At 38.9% G+C, this 26593-nt stretch overlaps 2 protein-coding genes across 9 annotated transcripts in view; one reads left to right on the top strand and one right to left on the bottom strand.

The window, feature by feature from the left end:
• Nucleotides 1-8382, top strand: part of STRN3 (striatin 3) — a 113813-nt gene extending 105431 nt beyond the window's left edge. For all 5 annotated transcript variants that reach the window (XM_030854734.3, XM_030854733.3, XM_030854736.3 and 2 more), the window contains 3 exons: nt 907-1014; nt 6561-6647; nt 6730-8382. In XM_030854734.3, the coding sequence (XP_030710594.1) occupies nt 907-1014; nt 6561-6647; nt 6730-6899 (365 nt within the window). In that variant the 3' untranslated portion in view covers nt 6900-8382. The remainder of the gene's footprint in view (nt 1-906; nt 1015-6560; nt 6648-6729) is intronic.
• A 959-nt stretch (nt 8383-9341) lies between these two features.
• On the bottom strand, nt 9342-24881 carry COCH (cochlin). Of its 4 annotated transcripts, none has more exons than XM_060294704.1 (12): nt 24576-24881; nt 24419-24475; nt 24274-24324; nt 21997-22153; nt 21014-21147; nt 20434-20496; nt 19710-19754; nt 19469-19616; nt 16598-16701; nt 15660-15886; nt 14967-15483; nt 9342-11755 (listed from the first exon to the last, which is right to left on the bottom strand). In XM_060294704.1, exons 2-12 carry the CDS (start codon nt 24450-24452, stop codon nt 11580-11582), a joined length of 1656 nt encoding a protein of 551 aa, XP_060150687.1. In that variant the 5' UTR covers nt 24453-24475; nt 24576-24881; the 3' UTR covers nt 9342-11579. The 4 variants fall into 4 exon arrangements, with proteins under 4 accessions (XP_060150687.1, XP_060150688.1, XP_060150689.1 ...); XM_060294705.1 differs by having other exon boundaries at nt 24779-24872; XM_060294706.1 differs by having other exon boundaries at nt 24831-24871.
• Between the last annotated feature and the right edge of the window lie 1712 nt (nt 24882-26593).

Here is a 26593-nt window from a genome sequence, read left to right as displayed (position 1 = left end):
AAAAGCAATGATTTGTGGGTCTTTTAAAAATTCTAAACCACCTATATTGACAGTCTAAATTAAAATACTTCAAACTTTGGGGCTTCCCTGGTGGCGCAGTGGTTGAGAGTCCACCTGCCAATGCAGGGGACACGGGTTCGTGCCCCGGTCCAGGAAGATCCCACATGCTGCGGAGCGGCTGGGCCCATGAGCCATGGCCGCTGAGCCTGCGTGTCCGGAGCCTGTGCTCCGCAGCGGCAGAGGCCACAACAGTGAGGCCCACGTACCGCAAAAAAAACAATAAATAAAATAATAAAATACTTCCAACTTTTTTCTAAACTTGAGCCTAGTACTATCCATTTATATTATAGGGCATGCTAGCTTACACGTATTGTAAGAAATTGTATCTCTCTAGAGCTCTAGTTTTATTTCTTAGATTTTTTGTTTTATGTATAAAAGCTTTAGTTGTTAGTGATGCTTATTTTTTGGTAAGACTAAAAAGGCCATCATTTAACTTCTGATTGAAGTATTCGTTGTTTTTTTGTTTAATTGAAATATAGTTGACGGACAGTATTAAGTCAGGTGTACTACATATTATTTGACATTTGCGTACATTATGAAATGATCACCACAATAAATCTAATAACCATCTTTCCTCGTACAAATTTATTGAAACATTATCGACCATATTCCTTACTGTATATTACATCACCATGGCTTATTTATTTTATAACTGGAGGTTTGTACCTCATAATCCCCTTCACCTCTTCCCCTGCCACTCCCTCCCCTCCCCTCTGGTAACCACCTATTTCTTTTCTGTGTCTGTGAACCTGTTTTTATTTTATATTGTCTTGTTTGTACTTTTTTTAGATTTCACATTACATTGATGGTTTGAATTTTGGTGTATTATTATTCTTTATTTTTCAGGTTTACAGTCCAGTAATCACATTAACAGAGTAGTAAGTCATCCCACACTTCCTGTTACAATAACTGCTCATGAAGATAGACACATCAAATTTTTTGACAATAAAACGGGTAAGTAGGTTATCTTATTTTCTATATAAGATATTGACCTCTTGGCTTCAAAATTGCCAAGTTAAACTGATTTAACTCAAATTTTTGCTTTACTTAATGTAGCACACTTATAATATGTTAGTTTTTATCCTTAAGTATATATAATACCTTGCTTACCTCTTATGATTTCTTCATTTCATGACAGTTATAAACCCTTTCATTTGAATTTTTTTTCTTTATATTCTGTTGTGAATTAGTATAGCAGAAAAGATCTCTTTCTAGTATTTGGCATTTCAAATATGTCCTTAAAATTATTTCTCAGTGGATGAATTGATGATACAGTGTCAATTGTTTATTGTCATCTTTCCTCTATTTCTTTCTTTCTTTCTTTCTTTCTTTATTTTGCTGTACGTGGGCCTCTCACTGTTGTGGCCCCTCCTGTTGCGGAGCACAGGCTCCGGACGTGCAGGCTTACGGGCCCAGCCGCACCACAGCATGTGGGATCTTCCCGAACCGGGGCACGAACCCGTGTCCCCTGCATTGGCAGGCGGACTCTCAACCACTGCGCCACCAGGGAAGCCCTCCTCTATTTCTTGTTGTAAGGAAAACATACCAATTATATAGAAAAATCAAATTTTAATTTGGCCATAGAATTGTTTGTTTAAGGGCCTCTGTCTCATCTGTTATTACCTAGAATACTACATAAAGTACTGTTTGCTCTCTTTCAGGAAAAGTCTGATAGCTAAGAGAGGCTTCTTTGAGGAGCTAAAATGATTAGAGGGATATTGAAGGACTTCAAATAAGAAACTTAAATGTTAATTGCAACATTTTTGCAGGACAACAAATTATCAAGCAAAACAGCAAATTAGAACTACAGATTTCTCTTTGAAGGTTGTATAGGACATGGTCATAATTTTTAGTCTTTACAGTCTTACATAAATATCTTTGCTCAAATAACACTTTTCATGGACAGAGGTTCCTTTTAACTCAGTAGGACAAGTTGAGAAGAGAATGGATATTCACAGGTCTATATATTGCACAGGAAAGAAGATTCATATTCATGTGAATGTTCTCAATTAACACCTTATCAAATCAATTCTTTAAACATTTTTATGAAGCCTAAACATCTTCCACTGCTGCAAGAGCAAAGAGATAATTTCCTTTACTGTATTTCTAAAAAGATTCCTTTCATTAATTATTGAAGATTTATATTTGTAAGGGAAGGTTCAGGAATTTTAGTGGTTATATTAAAAGCAAAAAGTGAGTCTCTAGAGCTGTTTTACTGGCAGAAATCAGAAATAAGGAGCCTATAGCCTTTTAAATTGTTTACAAATTCTACCAATTAATTCTTGGTGTTAACCAGCTAGTACCTTATTTGTAATGTGAAGATAATTGAAGCAACAGGCTCTAAACAATGGAAAATCTCTCTCTCTCATTTTCTGTCTCTCATACACACAGATACACACACATACAACACTTGAGTTAAATTAAACTGTAAATTGAGTTGAGATGTATTGTTTTAAAGTCTTCTTTGAAAAGTGGTAATTTATTTAAATGTGATAAACTAGAATATCCCGATAACTGGTGTTGATGGTTAGCTAAGTTGTTAATAATAGGGTATTATTCTATCAAATTAATAGTAAGTTTCTTGAAATTTTTTTTAAAATAAATTTATTTATTTATTTATTGCTGCGTTGGGTCTTTGTTGCTGCACGGGCTTTCTCTAGTTGCGGCGAGCGGGGGCTACTCTTTGTTGCGGTGCGTGGGCTTCTCATCGCAGTGGCTTCTGTTGTTGCAGAGCACGGGCTCTAGGGTGCACAGGCTTCAGTAGTTGTGGCGTGCAGGTTCAGCAGTTGTGGCTCGTGGACTCTAGAGCACAGGCTCAGTAGTTGTGGCGCACGGGCTTAGTTGCTCCGCGGCACATGGGATCTTCCCGGACCAGGGCTCAAACCCATGTCCCCTGCATTGGCAGGCGGATTCTTAACCATTGTGCCACCAGGGAAGCCCTTGAATTTTTTTTTATCTGAAACATAGAAATTGATAGTATGAATGGACTCAGTAAGTATTTAGATTTTAACAATGAAAGTATATTTAGTATTTCGCACTGCACTGGCTACTATCATGTATAAGATGTTGTTTCTGCTTTCTGAGGGCTTATTGTCTGGGGAAAATAGTGGGTGTGGGTGTGCACACGCTCATACATGCACACACTCATGCATAATGCAGTAGGATAAAGGAGTCTTCATAGAGTGAAGGTTTGGGTGTTTCCTTGAAAGAATGGTAAGGTGTTTGTTTGTTTGTTTTTAAGTGAAGAAAATAGGAAATTCCATATAAGGGCATATTTTGAGTAGAGGCACAGCAGTGGGAACTTGGGCTGGAACAGAAGTTTCTTATAGGCAAAACCAGAGACGTAAGTTTGGAAAAGGAAAGCAGAAACTATTGAGGTGAACTTTTCAGAGCTAGGCTAAGAATAATGGATCTTTGTTTACACTATGCACTATGAAAACCACTTGAATATTTGAGCAGGGGTTTGCAATATTGGTTTAGAAAGAGTATTCAAGTCACACTATATGGTAGACCCTTGACTTTAAAACTTTCAATTTGTACTGTTTGTTCCAGAGAGATCTTCAGGGCTCATGATTTTTAAAATTTTGGTAGAGGGACAAATAGGAATTGCATATGTGCTGTGCTCAAGAGACTTGGCTAGTGGGTGAATCTGGGAGAAGGTGTAGTACAAGTGAGGAATGTGGAGGACTTGGAGGAAGAGGGTCTGAATTGCTTATGGACTCATTCATTCAGCAAAGTTTATTATGAGTATCTGCCATATCCTCAGCACACTTCTCCATGCTTGGTGAACAAAAATAAAATATCTTGTCCTCTTAAATCTTACAGACAAGTGGTATATTGCTTTCTGTAAGTGAAACACTGTTCTATTTGATATACATATACTAACATGTTTGCTCTTCTAATAGCTCCGTAAGGTAGATATAGCACTGTTACCTTCATTTTATAGTTGAAATAAAGGATCAAAAGAAGTTATTTGTTCAGTGTTACAAAACAGAGAAAATTACAGGTTTGGGATTCAAACCCCCATACAGTTTGCTTCCAGAGTCCACTATTTTTTTTTTATTAGTCTGTTTCTTCTCCATTTCATAGATTATCCCAAATAATAAGATTATCTTAAGTCAAAGAGCTTAAGGTGCCGGGGAAGAGAGAACTGGTGACTGCATATGTCCTCTGTTTCCTCAGTTATAGGAAGAAAGAATTAATCTTGGTGGGGGAAGAAGGGTGGTAGCAGAGCCATGGGGCAAAGGTAAATTTGGTTAAATGTGAGAAGCTGCATGTATATGCTGCTGAAGGAGGGGTCCTAGTTGTTGGGAGGGGTCAGAAGCTTTGTGACTTCTGTGGTCACTAGTAGAAACCCAGCATCCAGCTTGGTTCAGCATTGCACCTCTCTGTAAATGGTCCAATCTGAAGGTCACTCACATTCTGAAGTGACTTCGTGACTATGTAGAGGAAGGTTGATTCTAAACTGGCTTTACATATCATAGTGAGGGTTAGTTTAGTGCACAGGCAGGAAAGCTGAAGTTAAACTTGGAAAATTATAGCACCCTTAAAGAAATGGGTAGATCTGCTATTTGGTTGAAAGAATTCTTTGGTTTAAGACATGTTAAATATAGGAGATGTAGAATCATTCTCAGGAGAGAAATCAGAACGAGATCTATGAATTAAGAGTCACCATCACAGAGCTGATATTTTAAGGGAAGCTGATGATGCTTAGTTAACCCCCTAATGTTTTGAGGCCAGCCATTTCATACTCTGGGTTTTTTTTTTTTAATAGGAATATTCAGAGGAATGGATTCTAGAACTGATAGGTGAATTATGTTGGACTAATAGTATGTTGAATGATTTTTCTGTTTCTCAGGATAGTAGAGAAAAATCGTTAAAATTACTCTGTTAATCTTAATATTGATGAAAAACAGACAAATGTGGTTGAAATGACAGGAGACTAATTTTGTCCTTAATTGATAATTGTTTAGTATTGCCAGAAAATGGCAGACTCATGTTTTTCAGAGTAACTTTTTGCACATTTGATTATGTTGTGGTTTTGTATTCAGGTTAAGGGCTATAGCCCCATGGCAAATAACAAAAGTAGGTCTATTTCAAGTCTCAGTGTGGAATGTCATCAGGGGACAAGGAGCATGGCAAATGACTGTAAATAGAATTCTGGAGAAAGACCTCCATCTCTCATTAGGAGCAGCCCAGGCATTTGAGTAATAAATATTCATTGCTGAATGAAAGGGGAGGAAATTTTTTAAGTTAGTGGTACTTGCTGTTTTATTCCTTTCTTGGATGAATCAATTTATGATTTTGCTTTCCAACCATCAGAACATGTATTGCCAATGCAGAGGCTGATGCCCTTGTATTTGTGCAATGCAACTTTGTATTCACAACTTGTTTTTTAATTTCAATTCACTGTTGAATCCATTTGCTTACCAAATCTTAATGAAGATATTCACTAAATTATGTTTTCCAGAATAGTGCTTTTGCTACTATCTGGGGAAATCCAGAGTAATTTCTGTGATGTACTCCCACCCTTCTCCCCTTTCTTGTTTCTAATGTATTAAATGATTGACATTTCAGAAGATAAATGTTGCTACTAGAATCTTTAGAGAGGAATATATTCCCTGGTGATTTATTTATCATTAACCCTGTATATACAATAATTTTTACATCTCTGAATGAGAAGAATTCTATTTTCATTTTAATTCCCCTTTACATGATCTTAAGCCTTTTTTTTTGCGGTATGCGGGCCTCTCACTGCTGTGGCCTCTCCCGTTGCGGAGCTCAGGCTCCGGACGCGCAGGCTCAGCGGCCATGGCTCATGGGCCCAGCCGCTCCACGGCATGTGGGATCCTCCCAGACCAGGGCATGAACCCGTGTCCCCTGCATCGGCAGGCGGACTCTCAACCACTACGCCACCAGGGAAGCCCGATCTTAAGCTTTTGATGCAACCCTGTAGTCATTATGTTTTTCACTATCATATACTGTCAGATTCATGTCACACAGATGTCTTTAGGAGTTGCTGGGAAACTTCTGCATTAGAATTAAATTGTCTTTAGAATATTATTATAGTGGATGAACCTTGAAAACATTATACTAAGTGACAGAAGGCAGACACAAAATGCCACGTGTTATTGTATGATTTCATTTGTATGAAACATTCAGAATAGGCCAGTCCATAGAGAAAGCAGATTAGTGGTTACTAGGGACTTGGGGAGGAATGGGGAGTGACTGCTTAGTGCGTACAGGGTTTCCTTTTGCAGAGATGAAAATGTTCTGAACTAGATAATGGTGATGGTTGCACATTATTAGGAATGTTCTAAAAGCCACTGAATTGTACCCTCTTAAATGTTTAAAATGGTAAATTTTGTGTTAAATGTATTTTATCACAATAAAAAAATATTGCTGTGGTGATATTTTATGTCAGTATTGTATTTTGGTTTCTGATCGCTCAAGTTAGTAACTATTTAAAAACTTAATCTTCTCTGTTATGTTTTATTTAGGTAAAATGATCCATTCTATGGTAGCTCATTTGGATGCTGTTACAAGTCTAGCAGTAGATCCTAATGGAATCTACTTGATGTCTGGAAGTAAGTCTGAACTTCCTGTACTGCCCACAAATTTTATAATAGAACGGTTACTCAGTAACATTTTTCATTTATTCTTTTACAGGCCATGACTGTTCTATTAGATTGTGGAATTTGGACAGCAAGACATGTGTGCAAGAAATAACAGCACATAGGAAAAAATTAGATGAGTCAATTTATGATGTTGCTTTCCATCCATCAAAAGCATATATTGCTAGTGCGGGGGCTGATGCCCTTGCCAAAGTATTTGTGTGAATCAGCAAAAACTCATCATAACAACAGAGTCGCTTGGACACAGAGGGTCTGCATCACTGCCATCAAAAATGTTACTGATATGACACTACATGTGATCTGCCTGATGAAGGCTATATTTGAGGCAGGCATAAATTGGTGGAAATCACATCTTAACATCAGGCTCATTAATTTAATTGTAATTACTGTATTTCGTGGGACAAAAAAAGGACTCCATTATTTGTGGCCTGTACTGGATATGAACTGAGCGTATGTCTGTCTTTTAGGTATCTTTAAGCCAGTGTGGAGTCTGATCTTACAAAAAGACTTTTATTTTGGACTCTGTGTGCTGCCTTAGGGTTAGGAATGTGGTGCTCTTGTTGGGGGGAAGTGAGCTCCAAGAGTAGCTTTTTTTCATCTCTTAGTGATCTTCTGTTTATCAGTTGAACGCCACAGATTCCCTTTTAAACTTATTTTGCTTTAAAAAAAATAAAAAAGAAAATTTAACTTAAAATATTTTAGCATTAGTTGCACAAAATGTTTGGATAAAATTCTAGTTTTTATAAGTCTTTTTATATATTTAGCCTGTCACAACAGTGCTCAAGATTGTATTGAAGTTTTTCTGCATTATACAACCCTGAAACACAGAGATCTCACTGACCCGCTGCCGTGTAAGCACACTCTTTCCTTCTTTTGCGTAGTACAGCTCAGCTAAGTCTTTCCATAAAGATGCTAAATCACCTTCAACATCACATAACTGTCTTCTTAAACCAAGGACTATTAAGTGTATTAAAATGAAACGGTGGGGTTTAGTACTCCAAATGAACTCTTAAAAAAGAAAAAAAAAACTAATCTTGGCATCCTATCACTATGTGATATTTTGTACATCTTACTGTATTTACAAGTTTATTTATCAAGGATTATCCATCTTGCTAATAGCCTATTATTTATTTCACTTTTTGTTGGTCTTTATATCCTTTTATTAATGTGCTAAAGGAACCTGTATATCTATTTTGGAACTCTTTGAATAGTCTAAAATAGACTAAAAATGGAGTATTTTATAGTTTAAGTTACAAACCAAGGTGACTCCCCCCAGTTACATATCTTGGTTTACCATGATTCCAGAGAAAACTATCTTGTTTTAAAATATTTGGAGTAAAATTTTATTTGCATTACAAATAGGATACAAAAATAGTTGAATCAGGATACAGAAATCTGCTGTGTTTGGACTAGTTATCCCTGTTTTATTTTTTCAGATGTGCTTAATTTTATGGTGTAACTAAAGATTTTGTTTGTGTAATGCATGATTAAGACAATAAAGTATTTTTTCTAGTCTTCCAAAAAACTTTTCTGATCAGTTTGCGAGTTTTGATGAGTTTTGTAAGGTTTTTGTTTTACAAACTATGAATCAGCAAATTTTTAAGATTGTACCACATAGCGAACGTACAGCTGTTGAAAAATAATGTATATAAAATGCATATAATAAATATTAAATTGTGTACCTGTATGTTACTGTTGGCTACATTATTTTGTGTTGAATAATAAAGTGCAATACTTTACTCTCCATTAAAGTAGGAAATGGAGATGATTTCTCAGTGAGTCCTTCATTTTTATGCTGTTCTTTTAAACTTTGTACTGTTTATTGATATTCTAATAAGATTAGAACAGTTAATACTGTTAAGAATGCCTTTCTAAGTATTTCACCCAATTTGGGGATTTAAAAATCTTCTATTGAAGTAAGTTAGATAATTCAAAATAACCAAAAAACAAAACCAGCAGATATGCAGTTTTAAATCATTTCCTTAAGATACCCTATTACTTTATTAAATCTGAATTTCAATTAATAGTGTTGTCTTTCCTATCTAGCCAAACCTGTTTCCCACAGAAAAGTTCAGCAGAGAATAAACATTGCATTGTTCATTAATTAAAAGTTATCCTCATAAATGTTAAGTATTAATATCTTCAAACTTTTCCTTCAACAAGGTAATAATCCTTTTTCTTTGAAGGGAATTGCAAATGCAATTAGAAGGTAACATTAGAAAACTTAACGTGGCAAAATTCTATTTGAATGCCTACTTCAAAGAAAAGAAAATTACATTGTATGTACATTGAGAAATTCTGTCACCTACCATAAAAATCGAAATGTCAATTTTAGTCATTGCTGGTGAAACACTAAAAGTTTTCAGAAATTTTCTTAAAGTATTTTTTTTTGTTTTCTGAATTGAACATTCAACTTAATGAATAAATTAATTAGAGGCATTTTCTCTTCCTTTTTTTTTTTTTTTAATAATTTAGGAACAAGCTTTCCAAAGCTAGTATTGTTTCTGGCAGCTGTTCCAAGCCAATGCATTACTGTTGAACTGAAATGTGATTATCATCATTGCAATGCATAAACATTCATCTTTTTTGAAATGTATTAAAACTGAAATGAATAAAAATAGTATATATGTTTATTTTTATCTACTTTGGTTGTATTTTCTCTACAATATTAAACATTTGGAAGAGACTAAAAGGATGCAAAAAGAATATCTTATTTGTGTGCTTCCATTTGTGACTTAATGGGAAATTATCTAGATTCATTTGACTATTAAATGGTGCTTTATACATAAAGTTTGAGTATTTTTATATACAGACTTTTTAATATGTCGACTTTCCCAATATTTAATCATATTCTGCTCTTTTCATATTTATTCATGTACTTTTTCCATATTTCAAAGTAAGTTATCCACTGAAGACCAACATCTCATTTAATGCATTAAGGCTTATAAATAGGCTAGCATAACAAATTTAGGCATGCTTGCAAAGTTGAATTATATCTTTTAAAAAATCATTTTACTCTTATTTTTAGTTGTTAACTCTATCTTGATTATGTTTAGTTTTAAAAAATAATTAACAGTAACTTAAATATAAAGTGTTCACTTCTACTCTCTTGCTGCTCTTTAAGTCAAAATATTAGCTTCCCTGGTTACCTCAAAACTTTGTTCTTTATAAAATTTTTTAAAGAGCTAATGACTAGAGGCTGGGTTTTCATTTAATTTTTTAAGGAGTGGTATTCTCAGCTGAAAGTTGTCTATTTATTGGGGAAAAAACATGTTAAACCCGTTTGTGTTGTTAAAATGTTCCTTGTTACATGAATCGGTCATATTTGTAGCTTTATAAAGGGTGGGGGCAGTGGCGGTCAGGGGAGTCATGACTTCCCATATTCTCTTTGGTCAAATTTTTATGTAGTGTCAAAGGCAGTTTCGGTTCTGCTCTCTGATACGTAAGCTTTTACACAAGCTATAAAATTGTTAAACTCAAAAGATTTGTTGGAGTATAAATTTTCCAACCAGTTAACACCTTTTTCAGGTCAACTGGTTGTAAACCATTTCAGATAGGATCAGTGTATGTGTGATGGGAAATAGAGTGTGCAGATGAATGAGAGGATAGATCCTGTCCTTAGAGAAGACAGGCAGGATAAGGTATGACAGCACTTCCGTCGGAGAGGAGAGTTCTTGGTGAGGTAATGATAGTTACATAAAGGGAGTTTTGATCACTTTTCTTAGGAACCAACTTCACAAGGATGTTTAAGTAAAAATACTATTAATTACAAAACAACTTTTTGAACCAAGTAATCAACTGTTTAACCTGGTACTGGCTGTGCATAATGCCTAAAACAGTAGGCATTCAATAAGTAATTGGAACAGAAAATAAATATATTTAGTCTTATTGCATGATTTTAAGAAAAAAACTCGGTCTTTCCACACGAAGTGGTTAATGTGTCAATAGAATTTTTACCATGCCCTAGGGGGAGACACTTGGAATAATAAGTAAGGGACCTTAGAATAATAGTCACTAGCAGTTTTATTGCTTAAATAGTCAAAGTAGAATATTCTTTCCTGCAGTTCTCCTCTTTGAAAGGTGTGCTTTTCTTTAAAGCTAAGTGTTTATAAGTGGTAAGTAAAATTTTAGCAACTTAATATTTTTTTCAATACATGGTTGACTTTTAGAGTATAAGCCAAATACATCAATACACATATAAAATTAAGGCTATAAATAGAAAAATACCAGGCAATTCTTCAGTCTTGTTCAGTGTGATATTTGTTGTTATTATGAAAGTACACTACAAAAGAGGCTTGATACCTAAATCGCTTCCATTTTATCTGTAATTATAACTTTTAGTATGTTAAGTAACTTTTAGTATGTTAAGTAAGATCTTAAAACCAGATTGTTGACTGGTTTTAAGACAACATCTGCTTGGGTCAATATATATTTGAACTAAGTTGAGCTGTTTTCTGTTTGTTTCTCATTTTCCTTATATGTGTTTCTCTTTCATTTTCCTTATATGTGTAATACAGAATTAGAGAAGGAATGTTGCTTTTGGTCTAAATATCAGCTGCTTTTATTGAGCTATAGAATTTGCATATCTATACATTTAATATGCATGTTAAAATAGAACTCTTAAAATTATAATCTACGGTATCTCCTCTTTCCTGAGTTTCTAAGGTTCGTGATTATGAAGCCTCAGCAGAGTGTTTTGAACAATGGAGTCTGAACTGTAATTAGAAGGCAACTTTAAATGAATGCTTACTTGCTTACATTTTTGCCATCTTTAGTATAATAGTTTTGTGTCTGATCTTAGCATGCTATATAGTATTTCAGTATTACTAAAAACAACTTATACATCCCCTTGCACTTCTTCTTTCAGTTGTCAGAATGTCACCATTATTGCTGGGATTCTAAGAAATCTCTACAGATGCCTCTGATGACATCAGAAACGATCGGTTCTAATCCTGTGAACTCTCTTGTGAAGAAAACATGCGACTCCTTTGGTTTAGAGGCCATATCTTTCAGGTCATCCAGAGGTGCCCAAGCCACACCAACAGAGAAGATGGTGATACCTACAATAGAAGTATTTTTAAGTCAATTAAAACCAAGTTCCAGCTTATGTATAAAATTACGTGTATATATTTTTCACACATTAGTACATAGTTGCAGACAAAACTGCCTTGTAATGCCTGAAGAACTAAATCCCCTGTACCAAATTGTTGGGCTGGTTTTAGCAGTAATCGTGATGAGAATGGCTAAACAGTTGGGTCAAAACCACAGGTTTTGCCATCAGTGCAGTTTACCACCTTAACAGATAAGTCATATGATCGCTGAAAGAAAAAAATAATTTGATAAAGTTCAACATCCATTCATGATAGTACACAGTAAGCTAGAAGGAGAAGGAAGCTTTCTTAACCTGATAATACCTAAAGACAAATAAGAACAAACCCTACAGCAAACATACTTAGTGAAATGGTGAAAACTACTCAGAGTTTGGCATGAGGAAGGACAACCTGCTATCATCACAATTAATTGTTATACTGGAGTCATAGCCAGTATAATAGAGCAAGAAAAAATGACACAGAAGATGGGATATATAAATGATGAAAGTTTTCTAAGGCTCTTGCCTTGTCTGGGGAATGGTGACAAGTCCTCTATGAGTGATAATTGTTTCTCCCATTTCATTATGTGTTGCATTAGCAAACTGGCCAATAGTAAGAAATTGACAGGGACTTCTCTGGTGGCGCAGTAGTTAGGAATCTGCCTGCCAATGCAGGGAACACTGGTTCAAGCCCTGGTCCGGGAAGATCCCACATGCCGCGGAACAACTAAGCCTGTGTGCCACAACTACTCAGCCTGTGCTCTAGAGCCCGCGAGCCACAACTGCTGAGGCCCACGTGCCTAGAGCCCATGCTCCGCAACAAGAGAAGCCACTGCAATGAGAAGCCCATGCACTCTGTAGCATAGAGTAGACCCCACTCGCAGCAACTAAACAAAGCCCGCAAACAGCAGTGAAGACCCAATGTGGCCAAAAATAAAGTTATTTTTTTAAAAAATTGACAGTCTTTAATCCCAAAGCAAAAGTTTTCTGATGATGAAAACAGCCAGGGACTTCCTGGCAGTCCAGTGGTTAAGACTTCATGCTTCCACTGTAGGGGGCAGGGGTTTGATTTCTGTTTGGGGAACTAAGATCCTGCATGCTGCACAGCGCAGCCAAAATAAAGTAACAAAAACCGCCAAAAAATGTCTATGAAGTGTAGACTACCATCTATGTACTGGAGGAAATCCCGCATGAAATTTTTAGAGTTTCTGAAATAGTTACTCCCTTCTATCCAAAGCTTCATCACCCTTCTAGTGGTATACAGTGATCAGAGTTGTGAATACTTAAGACATAAATAAAGCAGGTTTTGATGATGTAAAAGCTACTTGAAACAATTACTGATTTATCATCACCAGCTAATCCTCCCCTCTCCCTGGCGAAAGAAGTCAAAAAAATTTCTCCCCTTCAGTTTTCTTCACTTTTAATTTTACATTCAAGCTCAGATTGTCAAGCTCAGGCCCAGTATATAATTACAGTTAAAAAATCAAAACAGCTGTGCCCTAGCCCTGAACACCTATCCTATCTTCTGGCTTTTGTTAACTTTCACTTTGCTATCACTAAAGGATAACTTTCATGAAAATAGTGCGGCCCAACCTCCTGAAGTTCAATTAATCACATAGGGAGAATATATTTGAATTTATTTAGTTCACTTTATGTAGCCTGAATCCAATCCTGTTAACCATAAATTCAGTAAGCTACACTTTTAAGGAGTATGATAGCAAAAAGGTCTTCAACATAAGTTAGTTGAAGAATACATTAAGACATGTATAAAAATAAGCCATTGTATATATAGCTTAAATTGCAGGTATCCATTCTCTATTCTACTTAATAAAAACAGTATTCCATCAATACCTATAAAAGGACACAAGTGCACTAGCAGAGGTGCTAATAAATGTATAAAAGCAAAAGTCATTAGGAATTAAATAGGGAAAAGGAAGTACAGAGGAGTAGAAAAATGTAAGGCTCTTCATTCTCCCCCTCCCAAGTTAGCATTTTTGTTTTTTTAAATATTATTGGGGGCTTCCCTGGTGGCGCAGTGGTTGGGAGTCCGCCTGCTGATGCAGAGGACACGGGTTCGTGCCCCGGTCTGGGAGCATCCCACATGCCACGGAGTGGCTGGGCCCGTGGGCCATGGCCGCTGAGCCTGCGCGTCCGGAGCCTGTGCTCCGCAATGGGAGAGGCCACAGCGGTGAGAGGCCCACGTACCGCAAAAAAATATATATATATATATATTTATATTTATATATAAATATATTTTATATATATTATATATAATATATATTATATATATAATTGGACTCCCAATCATTCCGTTTTTATCCCAGGAAAGGGAACCTCAGCTTCTTCTTGGCCTGTTGATCTCAGCAACACACATGCTAATGTCTTCAGGAACTAGTGGCCTTTACCAAAGGTAATATTAAGGTTGGGGTAAGAGAAAGAACCTTTTTATACCCTTTTATAAGTGTTTCATTATCTCAAGGGGGATAAAAGACACTGAAAAGGAAATCTAAGTGGAATAGGGTTAAAGTCTTAATTGGTGATCTTAGAAAACTCATGGCAGACTGAAAACTACTAAAAAAAAGGATAAATTATCAAATAGCAGATTCATAGTAAGTTATGATAAACTGTAATTGAGGGGTTATATATTCCAAGTTTGAGCCAAACATGAACACCTGTAACATTCCCTTGACATGTGACATAGCTCTCATGGCAATTCTCCCCAAAATGCAGTGGTTAGGTAAGGATTCAGCCACACTTACCTGGGTTTTGTTTTGGGTTTTTTTAGAGGATTACAAAATCCTTATTTTTTACTTTTTTGGCCACATCACACAGCATGGGGGATCTTAGCTCCCCGACCAGGGATCGAACCCACACTCCCTGCAGTGGAAGTGCAGAGCCTTAACCACTGGCCTACCAGGGAAGTCCCTGCCTGGATTTTAATACTGGCCTCACCACTTACTAGGTGTGTGATTTGGGAAAGTCTGTTTCCTTATCTGTAGAATAAGATTTAGTAGGGCTGCTTTGACAATTAAATCAGTTAATACTGGGTAAAACTCTTAGAACAATGACTGCCATCCTATAGATGTTTGTTCAATCGAACAAACACTTAAGTTTATATTTACTCCTAAAATTCACTGAACCTCTCCCCAGTTCCCTTCCCAGACAAAGGACAAGGACCTTACCTGCATCATGTGCAGCAGCAGCAGGCCCTCGAACATCATCATAGGACTGCCCATCTGTGACAATTACCAGGAAGTTCTTGTTGGGGCTGTCCCTCATGGGACCAAACACATTTCTAACAGTAAAGGAAATGGCATCACCAGTAGCTGTCCCACCACTCATATAGCGGATGTTTCTGATAACGGCTAGGACATTCTCTTTGGTGCTATAGTCAGTGAAACTGAATTCTGTGCGCTGATCGTAGGTGAACTGTACGGCAGCTATCTTGGCACCAATGTCTGAGATTTCAAAAATCTTAGCTATGTTGGAAATAAATTCAAGAATGAGGCGGAAATTACTTTCACCAACACTACTGGAGCCATCAATTAGAAAGGCAATGTTCACTGAGTTGTAACAGGTCTTGCTGCACACCATTTGCTCATGAGTGCAGAGCTTCTGTACCAGAGGTTTTACGTATTTTGTGGTGCCAAACCAATTGGGCATGTAGTAAGAGAAGAAGCCATTACTCCGACAGACAGCCTAATGGGAGAGACACATAAAAGATAACCAAAGGAATCAAATGTTGTTTCTTTAAAATTATGAAAACATTAAATCTTGAATCTTCAAAGTTAACCCAGATATGGTCCAGTCAGCACTACACCTAGAGGTCCCAAACTGAATCACTACTATAACAGAAGACACTCTCAACTCCTTACCTTGTCAACAAATGCAACATCCGGAACCATTCCCAGTTCCTCAGGGATAGGCTTAGCCACAGAAACTATAAATACATTGACACCAAACTCTCTGGCCACAATGCCTGCTTCCTCAATGTCATCAGAAGGCCAGCCATCAATGAATACCACCACCACTTTGGGAATCCCTTTTCTCGCTCCAGTGTCTGCTGTGAAGAATTTCTGGGCGGTGTGCTTCAAGGCTTTTCCTAGGTTTGAAAAAGAAGCAAACTGGAATGGCACCACTGCTTAAAATGACACTTCTATTTCCCTGTACGAACTTGATGCCTCCAAGTTTAAGAATTTAACACATATAGAACTCAGTTCTTTAACACGTGCATCAGATGGGAAAGTTTAATTATCCATCATGCCTATTTTTTGTCTTCACAACCCACATTTCTTCCATCACCTACCCCCCAGAGCATTACATTTCCTTTCCTTACATCAATCACCAGTCAGAAACATAAACCTGACTCCCACTTCTGTACTTGTGCTCTCTATCTAGCCCCTTAGTGACTGACGAGTACCTCTACGGGCTCAGAACAAGAAGTCTCCCCTCAGAAGGTCCAACATTCTATTTTAGTTCTTTCTGTCACATCTGCATTCATTAGATGAGTCTGTTGATCTTTGCTTCTTTTAAATATTCTAAACAGGTACTTTTCTAAAGTGACATCTGCCCTACCTGAGGATTATAAGTCACAACGTCTTATATTTTTTAAAATGAGCAATACCAATAAACCCTTTGGTACATTTTCCATTATAAATTAAATATCTCAGATATCAAGTGCAGACCTAACCAAGATCAGTGCCAGGAAGAAGAGTTTCACTTCTGCTTATATAAAATAGCATAATACTGTCTTACATGTCTGATCATTCATAACCCTCTCTGTGTTACATCCCAGATGCTGAAGTCTACTTACCTGTATTGGTATTACCCCCTCTGAAACCTACTTCCTTTATGGCAAACAAAACATCTTTGGCTGATGTAAAGTTTTTCAAGTAAAATTCTATTTTGGGATGTTCACTAGGCAAAAAAGGGAAAAAATGTTATCCAGGGAGAATTGGAAATGTAAAACAAACAAGCAATATTATATACCTTAAAAAAAGTCTTTAAATTGGACAATACCTAAGTTTCTTAATTCCACAGCATACAGCCAACTAGGGTATATTGCATCCTTACTTGAATTTTAAGGGTTCTTTCAAAAAATGTAACAAAAACAACTGCTACCTTGAGGGTTTATTGTATTCTGGGTAATATGCTAAATACATACTACATGTATAATCTCATTTCATCATAACTGTACAAGGTAGGGATTATTATCCCTATTACATAAATGGAGGCCCAGAACACCTAGGTAATTTACCCAACAAAACATAACCACATTTTAAAATTCAGGTTTGTCTGGCTCCTAAACTATATGAAGCACCTGAAACCGGGTGGCTCAGGGCACTGGGCTTAATGGAAATCTGCAGAGATGGGCACCAGATAGTTGGAACATAGCTGGGTGTGAGTCTAGGTCTGCTCCAGTGGGGAACCTTGGAAGCCCTGAATAGTCTGGGTCTATTAACCCAGGTCTCTGGTCAGAAGAGGCAATTTCAGTGACACTAAGGCCAACATTTTTAAAATGAGAAAACTTACAAGGAAACAAATTATAAAGTATTATAATATTGAATTTTTCTTATGATAAATGATATTGACATTTGCTAATCTTACAATTATGTATATTTTAATAGATTTGGGATTTTTCATATTTAATAGTAAAAGAATTTCAGCTTTTATAACTTACTCTGTGTTCATTAGAGACCATGTTGAGTGAAAACAATTAGTTAAAGCACAATTTTTGTGTTTAAAACTTTTAGATAAGTCAAAATTTCATCAGTGCAAAATTTTAAGATCTTAGCATTATCAATTGCCACTAAGTCAAGATTTCTGAAGGAAATAGCACTCATTGTATTTCTGCATACTTGGTGGCATGATTTCTATATACTTGGTGTAATGGTTGGGTCACAAAATCAGTTTTCATGAGTCAATAATCTTTTCATTTTTATGGTCACTTTTCAACTATCCAAATTATTATTTATGAGATTTAGTCTTAGTTTTGCATCCTTAATGAGATATTCTCTTATTCTACTTAAATATAAACTCTTGACATAGTTTATCTATTCTAATGTTCTTCCTAAAATAGAAAAATCATAAATCAGGAGGTTTATAAAGAAGCTAGTCTTTGTATGCGTCTACAAAGTAGTGTAGCTTTCCTCTTGAAAAAGAGTTAGGTAAAAACAGCAAAGAAAAAATATTAGAAGAAAAATATTGAGGGGAATTTGCCCTATGAGATGTTAAAATATACAATAAAGCTACAATAATCAAAGCATTGTAGAAAAGATGTTAGAATTAACATATGGATCAAAGAAACATTTGTCTAAAGTTATAAATTGATATCACAAATGAATGGAATAAGAAGCTCATTTTTTTAAGATATGGGACAATGGTTAAATTATGTATAAATCAACAAAGTTAATGATTCTTACACCAAAAAAAATTCTAAGAACCAATTGTAAAAAACAAGATAAGAACAAATAGAAATATAAATATTTGTAATCCTACTTGTGACACCCTTACACACAGCTGATAGTAGTTTAAACTGAATCAACTTTCTAGAAAGCAATTTAACTGTTTATTTCAGAAGCCTTAAAAATGTCAGAACCCGGGCTTCCCTGGTGGCGCAGTGGTTGAGAGTCCGCCTGCCGATGTAGGGGACACGGGTTCGTGCCCCGGACCGGGAAGATCCCACATGCCACGGAGCGGCTAGGCCCATGAGCCATGACCGCTGAGCCTGTGCGTCCGGAGCCTGTGCTCCGCAATGGGAGAGGCCACAACAGTGAGAGGCCCGCGTACCGCAAAAAAAAAAAAAAAAAAAAAAATGTCAGAACCCTTTGACTCAATCTCACTTCTGGGAATCTAGCCGAATGAATTTATCAGAGATGGCACAAAGATGACATAAGGATGCACAGTGTAATTGTGAAAAAACAATAGAATGGTTAAATAAATCATGCTAAGGAACATTACGAAACATCATTTTTTGAAGAATATTTGTGATACTGAGCTCACAATGCTCAGTATTGTGAACATCAGTATTTTGATATAATCTGAGCTTTTGATATAATCTGAGCTTTTGAAAAAGAAATACACACATATGTACCATCAAATATTTTCTTAAAATACTGAAAGGAAATACAACATTTTACATTGATTATCTCAGAGGGGTATATTTGGGAAATTTTTTTCTTTGTGTTTTATATGTTTTTCAAGCTTTCTCTAATGAGCATATGATAATCCTAAAAGACATGAATAAACACTACTATACAATAAATAAAAGGTTAAGCTTCAGATTTCCCATCAAGGGAATCTGGAAAGAGCTAAAAAGAATAATGACCAAATAGGAGAAATAAACATCACTGCTTCCTCCTTCAGGGAAGAGAAATTAGGAATTGAGCAGAGCAGATATGCAGAAGTAATCTGTATGAGCAACAAGACTTTTAGCCTACCTTCTGGTCCTCAAATAGATAGCATATAATTCTCTAAATCCTTTTATCCCAAAAAGGAAGCACTTATACCTACCCAGTCTGCTCAGGCAGTCTTAAATTCTGACTTCATAATTTGGGAATCCAGACTGTCCACACCTCAATTTGTTTATATTGAACTGAAATGTATGTACCCACTAAAAGGATTGATCATTTTTCATCATTCAAGACATCATTCAAGTCTCCTCCCATTTTAACAAGGTTGGTACCTGGCTTGAACAAGGCCCACGTGCGGTCCTTCTGTTCCAATTCCTAACATTAGAGCCACTTTCCCAACAAAATTCTTCTGTAGATTAAATCGGCGTTGCCCGATATTAAAACTTCCATCGATCAGAAATGCAATGTCTGCTTTACAGTCTGTGAACACCCAAACAAGTCTTTCCATTAGCAGTTTCAAGAGAAGGGAGAGAGAGAGAGAAAATATTCCCAAATGGATATCCGGACTCTTACCCTTATTGCCAGTTTTCTTCTCCGGTGTTTTCTTTAGTCGTTTACCTGAAACAAAAAAAAGCACCTGGCATTAGCAAAAGGAAGACAGTTCCATAGAAGGAGACCCACAAGGGAAAAGCTCATGATAAGGAGCATCATTCTTGAAAATACTTTTTTAAAAATTAATTTCCTCATGATTTTCTGGACTAGGGAAGCAATGCCCCAACAAAAAAACAAGTCAGGACTGTAGTAGACCTACATATTTAATATGCCTCCAATCCAGGACTTTGATATCCCAAACCCACAGTTGAGGTAGGATTGGAAACTCAGAGTTAGATTCTAATGTTCTTCATTTCTTTGACTTTAAAATTGCCACAGTCTTAGAAAGGGAGATCCCTGGCTATTTCTCAAATAGACACGCACTCATTTCTTTTATTCATATGACAAATGGAACTAGAAGTTCATGGTACTTTTACTTAGACCAGTTTCTAGGCATAGTTTATCAAATCAGGGAGAAATGGTAGGACTTCAAGAGAATGTCTAGCAGTAGAGTTTATAAATGAAAATAAAAGAAGGATAAGTAATTTGAAATATAAAATTGAAAGTTTCCCTATGCAATATACCAGTAAAGGTATTTGCTTTGTGTTTCAATATTTTAAAAAAGGAAAGCTTTTATCAATAACACTTATTTATAACTTCCTAATGCTGTGCCAGGTAACTAGGAGATAGGTTCCATATTTCATACCTATTGCTGGACGTGCTGTGGACACTGCTTGTCCTGTGGCTTCCTGGGTACCACTTTTGCCTTCTGTTAAAATAAAGAGAAGACTATTTTTTCCTCTTCCTTCCTTACCATCAAAGCATAATGAATCTAATTTAGGGTTCTATAGGATGATAAATGTAATAGAGTGATGGCAATTGCAAGAGTAATTGCTGCATGCTAGTTTCAAAGAACCAAAATGGATTCTCATCTATTGTATCGTATTTTTAAAAGATCACCATAAAATGAGTTCACATTCATTCACCTGTTTTTTTGAGTTAGGGTTATTTGGTAAATGTCAGGGCATTCTGATTGCAGGCAATTCAATTTTCTATTGCCATCTTCTGACAGCAAGATAATTTTCCTCCCATTTACCCAAGTTTGGCTTGAGTGTGTCCTTAACCCTTCGGATCCCCTGACTCTAACCCACAGTTGACCCTTCCAGTCTTGATCACAAGTTTTTGCATCAGAGTCAAAGAGGTTGATCTGAGAAAAGCAGAAAACTTTTTGGGGGGTTGGGGAGACAATATTTACACAAAAGTAAGAACACTTTAATTGTACCTACTTGTCACTGTGAAAGAAGCAGACCATCTGGAAAGCGTCTGAGAGTGGATGCCATTGGCAACTACTGAGGAATAGTTTTCTCGACCTGGTAGGCTATAGATTCTTACGGGTCCCCCTGAGTTGCTGATTACACCCCTGCAACACAAGAATAACAGCTGAGACTCTATCCATACTTTTTCAGGGGCATTTGACTGACTTATATGGCCATACTGCACCTATTATTCTGATTAATCAAGAAAATAGTTCAGCAGGGAAGCCATCTAAGGATGCTGTCAACCTTTTTAAAAACTTGCTTACCCAGGTACAAAATCCACCTAGGGAAATGGTTTTGTGCTGTGAAACTTCTTAAGTGTTAATAAGGACACACTTGCAGTTTCCTGTTCCCTACAGCTCAGAGGATCAGAGTTAAGAGTGCCAAACAGTCTTCTAAAATACTCTAACTACATGTCTTTGAACTTCATTTTTTTTTAAAAAAGTGTCATACTGGCCATTCTCTCACAGGACAGAAGAGTGGTGATGAATATGGGCTCTGGAGGCAGACCTGGGCTTTCAGTCCCAGCTCTGGCACTTGCTAACAGTGGTGGCCTTGGGCAAGATACTTGACAACTCTCTGAATTCAGTTTCCTCATCTGTAAAATGGGGTAAAATTGTACCTACCTTGTACAGCTGTAGAGTCGTCGTGGAAGTTAAAATAATGGCTGTCATACAGTAAAAACTCAGTAATATAGTACATGATTAGGAATGTTTTTAGAATCACAGGACTCTAGCTATCCAGAAATAATGCAATTTGCCTTTAGTCAGAAAGCTTCCCTTATGTAGTTGGTGACTCAAGGATATCCAGGAAAACCTTAAAAATGTATCCATCTTCTATGGCCAAAATTGGTACCAAAAGAAAGAAAAGGTGGGAGGGGGTGTCCAGATGGCTAAAGAGAAAGGGAAATAATCACACTTGCATTTCTCTCCCCTTGGCATGTTGGAGCTTACCTGTGGATGGCGGCACCACATATGCTTGATACAGAAGCATATACTATGTTCCCAAACACGGAGAATTCCTCCAGAGGGCAACCGCCTGGACAGAGCACATCTGCTTTTTCTTTCCTGATGTCCAGGCCTCTGGTAAGGCATGTGATAGCGATGGGAACTGAAGAGAAAGGAGAGACGTAAAAACCATTCTTAGGACATTTAGGGAAGTGGTGGTGGGGGAACTAGAATATGAGATTGAAATTTTACTTCCCTAATTTCTACACGTCTTGTTAAGAATATTGATGTAGGTACTGTTCCACACCATTCCAGATTTTAGCAAGCCAAAAATCAGTTTTCCAATTTAATCTAGTTCTCAGACATTGTAAAGTCTAATGGGAGAATTTTAGTTCTTATCAGTTTGGAGATGCATAATTGGAAATATATCAGAATTAGAAAATAACATTAGTCACTGACCATTTATTAAATTCATTCTAGAAATATAAGAACCTCAACTCTGATTACAACTGTGTACATAGTTGCCTGAGGTGAAGATATTAAATCTGGGTTGAACCTCTGAGGAACATTTTTATAGAAACATGCACAAATCTAAGTCATCCGTTGCTTCTGAGGGCCATTTATATCAGTTTTCTTCAAATGCAGCGCATTAAAATTATATTTTAATTTAAGCAAACCAGTAAAAAGGTGCTTCACTTTACAGAACGTCATTTAGCTCAATCATTCATTTTTCAGCTGAAGTAATTAAAGCCATGGGGTTATTTTGCCCAAGGTCACACAGCCCAAGGAAAATTCTGTAACTCCTGCAGGACAGGAAACAGAGAAGTTAGTCCGTTCAGAATGGAGCATTTTAATCTGAATTGAACCTGCTTATTTCCGCTCCAGATCTGTCCAGAGAGATATATCAGGCAGTGAATGCAGTTTTAGAAAGCACTGTTAATACTCTCAAGTTTTACATGGTCAACCCAACTAATAATCATAGTTTTTACTACAAAAGATGTTAGAGACAAGCCCTTGGCAACATGTAACAAGATAACTTAATACAACATATTAATTCATCAATTTACTGTGACTATTAAATTGAGGATAATGTTTTTAAATACTATTTTCCAAACACTGGAAATTGTGGTTATCCAAACCTTTTTGAAACAGATGTTTTGCAAACGTTTTTGAAACAGATGTTAATCATTAAAAAAAATTTTTTTTTCTTTTTCCAAGACAGTAGTGCTGTCTGGTCATACTGCCCCACTGAGAAGCCTGCCTCTAGCAAGGACCCTCTTCTAAGAGCCCTCTGTGCCCAGCCCTGGACTGTACACCTCCATGGAAAGGAAGGCAGGACGCCATGAAAGGTACAATGCTGATTCCCTAGCTCTGAAACACTCTAGATTGCTGGGCAAGTTAAAATCCTTACCAAGAACAGTAGCCTCATACCTATGAGCTTCATACCTGTTAGCAAACAGCCTTAATTTTCCTCCCATTTTCGAGGCACCAGAGGCTCTGCCTTTAGCTGCCAACACTGACTTTAGTGTGTGTTTGTGTGAGGGGGCACTGAATACAGCCCTCAGCAATACTTACCTTCCTTTCTCCTTTCAAGAAAAATAAAGGATAGATTTTGAAAAAGAGTTTGATTTTTATGTTGTATAAAACACACCGAACCACACACCCTTACTCGGACTTCTACGTGTGGAACACACTCCTTTTAGACTCTCTCGAATATGAAATGGGCCCGTAAATGCTGCCTTTTTTTTTTTTTTTTTTTTTTATAGGGGTCATTCCTGGAAACACAGCGAGGGGGTCAAACAAGATGGGACAACGACGTAAGCCTCTCTTTCACTCCCGAAGCCTCTCTCTGTCTCTCTGACAGTCTGAAGGCCTCTCCCTGACCCCAAACTCCGCGGAACACCCGGGACTACGGCGCTCCTCAGTGGGGCTCAACGAACACCCCCCACTTCTGCTGCCGCTGTTCGGCTTGCTGGGGGGAGAGGAAGCTCCGGGGTTGTGGGTGTGGATGGGGGGAGGCTTCCTTCTCCGCACCTTGTGAAGAACGTCCCCATCGGACCCCAGGAGCCCCTTCCCGAGGGAGAAATGGGTAAGCCGGAGTAGATGGGCTGTAGGTATGAATGGGGTGCGCCAGGCAGCAGCTCCAACCTTCGCACCCTTATAGCTCCAGCCCCCGGCCAAGGCCCAGGGGCTCCATCTGAGTGCGTTCCTACGCGCTGGCCCGCAGCCCCTCGCAGCCCCCGGACAGAGCCCTGCTCCCGGACCCGGGAACCCGCAACTCACCGGCTCCCTCGCTGCCCGCGGTCTGTGGCAGCAGCAGCAAAAGACAGACACCTGCGAAGAGAGGACAGCTCGAGGGCTGGTTCCAGCCTCCACCTCCACCTTGCTTGGTGCGAGGAGAAGAGGGCGGTGAGGGGCGCGTACCCACCAAGGCAGAGAATCGGGATCCAGGCTGCAGACATGGTAGCCTAGGGGCTGCTCGGACCTGGGAGGGAGGGAGAATGCAAGGGAGGCTCCCCGAGAACGGAGATCCCTACGTCCCCACCACACCGCGCCCGCCCCCCGCCCCCTCAGGGATCCCGCACCCCTCGGAAACCCAGGGGCGGCCGAGGAGAGGAGGAGACCGAAGAGGCCGCTGCCCGGGAGCTCGTGCCACTCTCAGTCTGGAGGCGACGCTCCGGCTGCAAATCAAGCCAAACCCAGAGTCGAGGTGCAACCCCGGACCAGGAGGAGGGTGCACTCTGAAGACAGACAGACAAGCTGGGAGCGACAAAGGGGAGACACGAACAGGCAGGCGTCAGGGAACCGCACGCCCGCGCCGGACGCCGGGGGCTCTGCACCTGAGTCGAATCCGCCCGGCTGCGCCCGAGTGCGGAAAGCGCGGCTCCCACGGCCGCTATAAAGGCTGGGCCGCGCGCATGAGCACTGTGCGGGGGGCGCGCGCGGAGAGGGGGCTGGGAGCTGGTCCCCCGGGACCAGGCGGCGGCCGTCCAGCTCCGCCCTCACCCCCTCTCCGTCCCGGGGTGAGGCCGCGCCGAGGCGCCACCCCCGCGGCGCGGGACTCGGCCACCTGGATGCCGCGTCCGTCCCCGGGGGAGACGCGAAAGCCCGGGGGAGGGCCGGGGACCTCGCCGGCCCCGGCGTCAGGGGAGCCGGGACGAGTGTAGGGCGGCGGCGGGAGCGCGCGGGGAGGTTGCCCGACGTGCGGCGACCGGGCGTGGCTGCCCGAGGGAGCCGGCCTCACCCGGGCTGGGGAGTGGTGGTTCCCCGCGCACAGTCCCCGCGGCGGGAGCTGCGGCGCCGGGAACGCGGGGCCCCGGAGAGCTACCAGGTACACGCGGCCTCAGAACAAACTTCCCAGATCTGTGCTCCCGTTGAAACAAAGTTCGTACTTCTGAAGTCACGCCAACCTGGGTTGGATAAACGCATGCCCTGTATTTGTTAGAAACCCCATCAGCGGACTGGTTTTTCTTCGGATTTTAGGGATCCAGCCTTCCGACTTTGTTTCTGCCACGGTCGGATTTTCCCCGGGGGCTCCATTTACTGTCATGGGTAGGACCACGCTTGGGAGGTGGCCCGGACCCTTCTTTACATTTGCCTTTTCTTCTTTTCTAGATCAGGAAGGATTTATGACTGCCTTTCCAAACTCCCAGACCTGGTGTCTGTTGGGATTACACAGATCTCAGATGTGGTAATATGCTCTTCCACCCCTCTCTTTCTCTCTCATCCTGGTAACTTTTCACATGAGGAAACGGGAGAAAGCAGAATTCACGTGGAGTGTAAAGTGACACAGGACCTGCAAGGCAGCTGAGGAACCACCCCCAGACGCAGGAGAGGGGGCACGATTTCGTTTTTTAAAAGTTTTATTTAGTCCAAAGAATAGGATTTTAGTTAGGTCTAAAGAATAACCAATAATTTATATACCGTAAAATCCATCCCTTTTCGGTGATTTCCACGATTTTTAGTAAGTATACAGAGTTACGCAGCCATCACCACAATCCAATTTTAGGACACTTCCAGCACTCCCAAAAGGATCCCTTCTGGCCATTGGCAGCCAATCCCTTTTCCCGCCCTCAGCCCTAGGCAACACCAATGTAATTCCCGTCTCTAAAGGTTTGTTTTTTATGGATATTTCATATAAATGGAATGATACAATATGTGGCTTCTTTTACTGAGCATAATGTTTTTAAGTTTCATTCATGTTGTAACATGAATGAGTTCTTCCTTCCTTTTTATTGCTGAATAGTATTCCTATACGTTTTATGTTAGGAAGGAAACATACCACCACCACCTGGAAGCCAAATATGGTAGTGGTTTTACAACTCTCCTTTCAATCTGGAATGAGTCAGTATTGCACCAGGCAGCTGCGGAGGGGCGGGCCGGCGGTGTTGATTTCATTCCCTTTACTATCTGAATGTCTTTTGGAGAGAAAGAGACTGAATAACATTTGTGGACTAGGAGGTTTTTGATTCTTATTTTCATGGCTGCCTTAAAGATTTAATCCCTCTCATGGTAGAGAGAGTTGCCCTTTTCTTAGAAACCCAGCAATGTAGCCACCACCCCTGATATTTTCCTTGGGAGAAATGTTAGGCCTTCAGGACCG

The sequence above is a fragment of the Globicephala melas genome, chromosome 2 (genome assembly GCF_963455315.2).
Source record: "Globicephala melas chromosome 2, mGloMel1.2, whole genome shotgun sequence".
Taxonomy (NCBI): Eukaryota; Metazoa; Chordata; class Mammalia; order Artiodactyla; family Delphinidae; genus Globicephala; species Globicephala melas.
The sequence above is the reverse complement of the archived record's forward strand: the minus strand, read 5'-3'. Positions and strand labels throughout refer to the sequence as shown.

Coding starts and splice junctions, on each gene's coding strand:
- COCH (XM_060294704.1), bottom strand. CDS start 24,452: ATGTCTGCAGCCTGGATCCCGATTCTCTGCCTTG. Junction 22,154..24,273: donor CGCGGGCAGCGAGGGAGCCG/GTGAGTTGCGGG, acceptor CTTTCTCTTCAG/TTCCCATCGCTATCACATGC. Junction 11,756..14,966: donor TGCTGCTGCACATGATGCAG/GTAAGGTCCTTG, acceptor CTTCTATTGTAG/GTATCACCATCTTCTCTGTT.